Source organism: Plasmodium reichenowi, chromosome 5, assembly GCF_001601855.1.
Source record: "Plasmodium reichenowi strain SY57 chromosome 5, whole genome shotgun sequence".
NCBI lineage: Eukaryota > Apicomplexa > Aconoidasida > Haemosporida > Plasmodiidae > Plasmodium > Plasmodium reichenowi.
This window is the reverse complement of record NC_033650.1, coordinates 870548-872524: the sequence shown is the minus strand read 5'-3', so window position 1 is coordinate 872524 and position 1977 is coordinate 870548. Positions and strand designations below refer to the sequence as shown.

The window sequence follows — 1977 nt, the reverse complement described above, 5'->3', positions numbered from 1 at the left end:
AATCTATATATACATCTATATCTACATCTATATATATATATATTATTCTTATTATTTATATTATATATCTTTTATTTATTACTCTTATTTCATTTACTACATTCATTTTTTCCTTGTTCTTCATACATGATATGTCCAGCTCCTTAATTACAAAACTAATTCAAATAAATTATATTATATTATATTATAAAATCAAATGATATCATATTTTTATATAAAATTACTTTATGTGATCATTTATCTATTTACAATTTATACACACATGTACTGATATACTTATATATATGTATACATGTTCATATTTATATTTATGTATTGATATACTTATATATATGTATACATGTTCATATTTATATTTATGTATTGATATACTTATATATATGTATACATGTTCATATTTATATGTATGTATTATATATTAATATATTACATACACACATTTTATATCTATATTATTTATTTTAGCATACATTTTCTCATTCTCATCTTTAACAGCAGTTACAATTCCAAACGAACCCCTTCCTATACTTTTTACCACCTCATAAGGACCTATCATTTTGGGTTTAGACATTTTTAATACTAATATGATTATTCATACTTTACATATATATATATATATATATATATATATATATATATATATATATATATATATGTATACAGATATATTATTTTTCTTTTTTTTTCTTCAATAAGAAAAATAAATACAATCAATATGGACATATATATATATATATATATATATATATATATGTATATGTGTATATATTTTTAATTATCAATCCTAAATTCATATGAAGATTTCCTATATATGATTATATTTATATTTTCATTCTTTGTTTTTTTTTTTTTTACACATATTATATATAACACAATACATATATTGTACATACACATATTTACTATGAACATATAACCATAAAAAAATTCCAGAATTTTATAAGCACTTAAAAAATATACACAGATATATATACATATATATAATTTAAGGAGAAAGAATAACAATCTTATTAATAAATCTCAAGTGTCCTCTATAAAAATTCATTCTTTTAAAGGACCAATTAATTATAACACTTTAACTATATAAATCATATTCGGAAGGAAAGACCAAAAGAAAAAATTAAGCACATCAATCATTTCTTTTTTAATGAATTCTCATTACAATATTAGAAATGTTCAGAGGTTATTTAGCTGTATTTAAGAAATTATGTTGAACATACATACATATATATATATATATCTTAACATAACAGGAATCCATCTTTAACAGAAATGAAAAAATTAAACACCCAAACTAATAATTTTATAAATCATTTTAAGTATATAAACATATAATATTATAATTCTTGCTTTCATAGACAATTTATTAAATATACAAATCTTAATAATACAGAAAGTAGTAACAATTAGCTTCATATGTATTTACGTTATATTAAATAATTTTTTTTTAAAAAAACAATCTATTATATATATATATATATATATATATAGATATATTAAACTAGATGAAAGGAATATAGACTAATATACTAAACAAATTAAATTACGTATACACACATTTTATGTGTGTATTTATTTGTAACCTTCATATTTCCTAATAGTATAATTGTATTTAAAAAAATATATATATAAATAAACAACAACAAAAAAAAGGAAAGAAAAAAAATTAATATATTATCCATAAATGTAACAAAATAATATAAGTATTATATTTAAAAAAAAAAAAAAAAAAAAATACAACAGCAATAGCAATAACAACACTTATATGGAATAAAAAGTATATATCCTTAATAAAGAAAAAAAAAACTTTTTTTATTCAATTATATATATATATATATATATATATATATACATACATATATTTGTTTATCGTTTTTTTTTTTTTTTTTTTTTTTTTTTTTTTTTTTAAATTTTTTTAATTTTATAAAAAGGAAAAAAAAAAAAAAAAAAAAAAAAAAAAAAAAAAAATTTTTTTTT

General features: G+C 16.4%; 1 protein-coding gene across 1 annotated transcript in view; it reads right to left on the bottom strand.

The window, feature by feature from the left end:
• PRSY57_0525000 (NIMA related kinase 2) overlaps window positions 1-571 on the bottom strand; it is a gene marked incomplete at both ends in the record, with an annotated part of 2076 nt that extends 1505 nt beyond the window's left edge. Inside the window, 2 exons of the mRNA XM_020114560.1 lie at window positions 83-155; window positions 471-571. Coding sequence (XP_019970737.1) covers window positions 83-155; window positions 471-571 — 174 coding nt within the window. Of the gene's footprint in view, window positions 156-470 lie in introns of the transcript that reaches the window.
• Window positions 572-1977: the final 1406 nt, after the last annotated feature.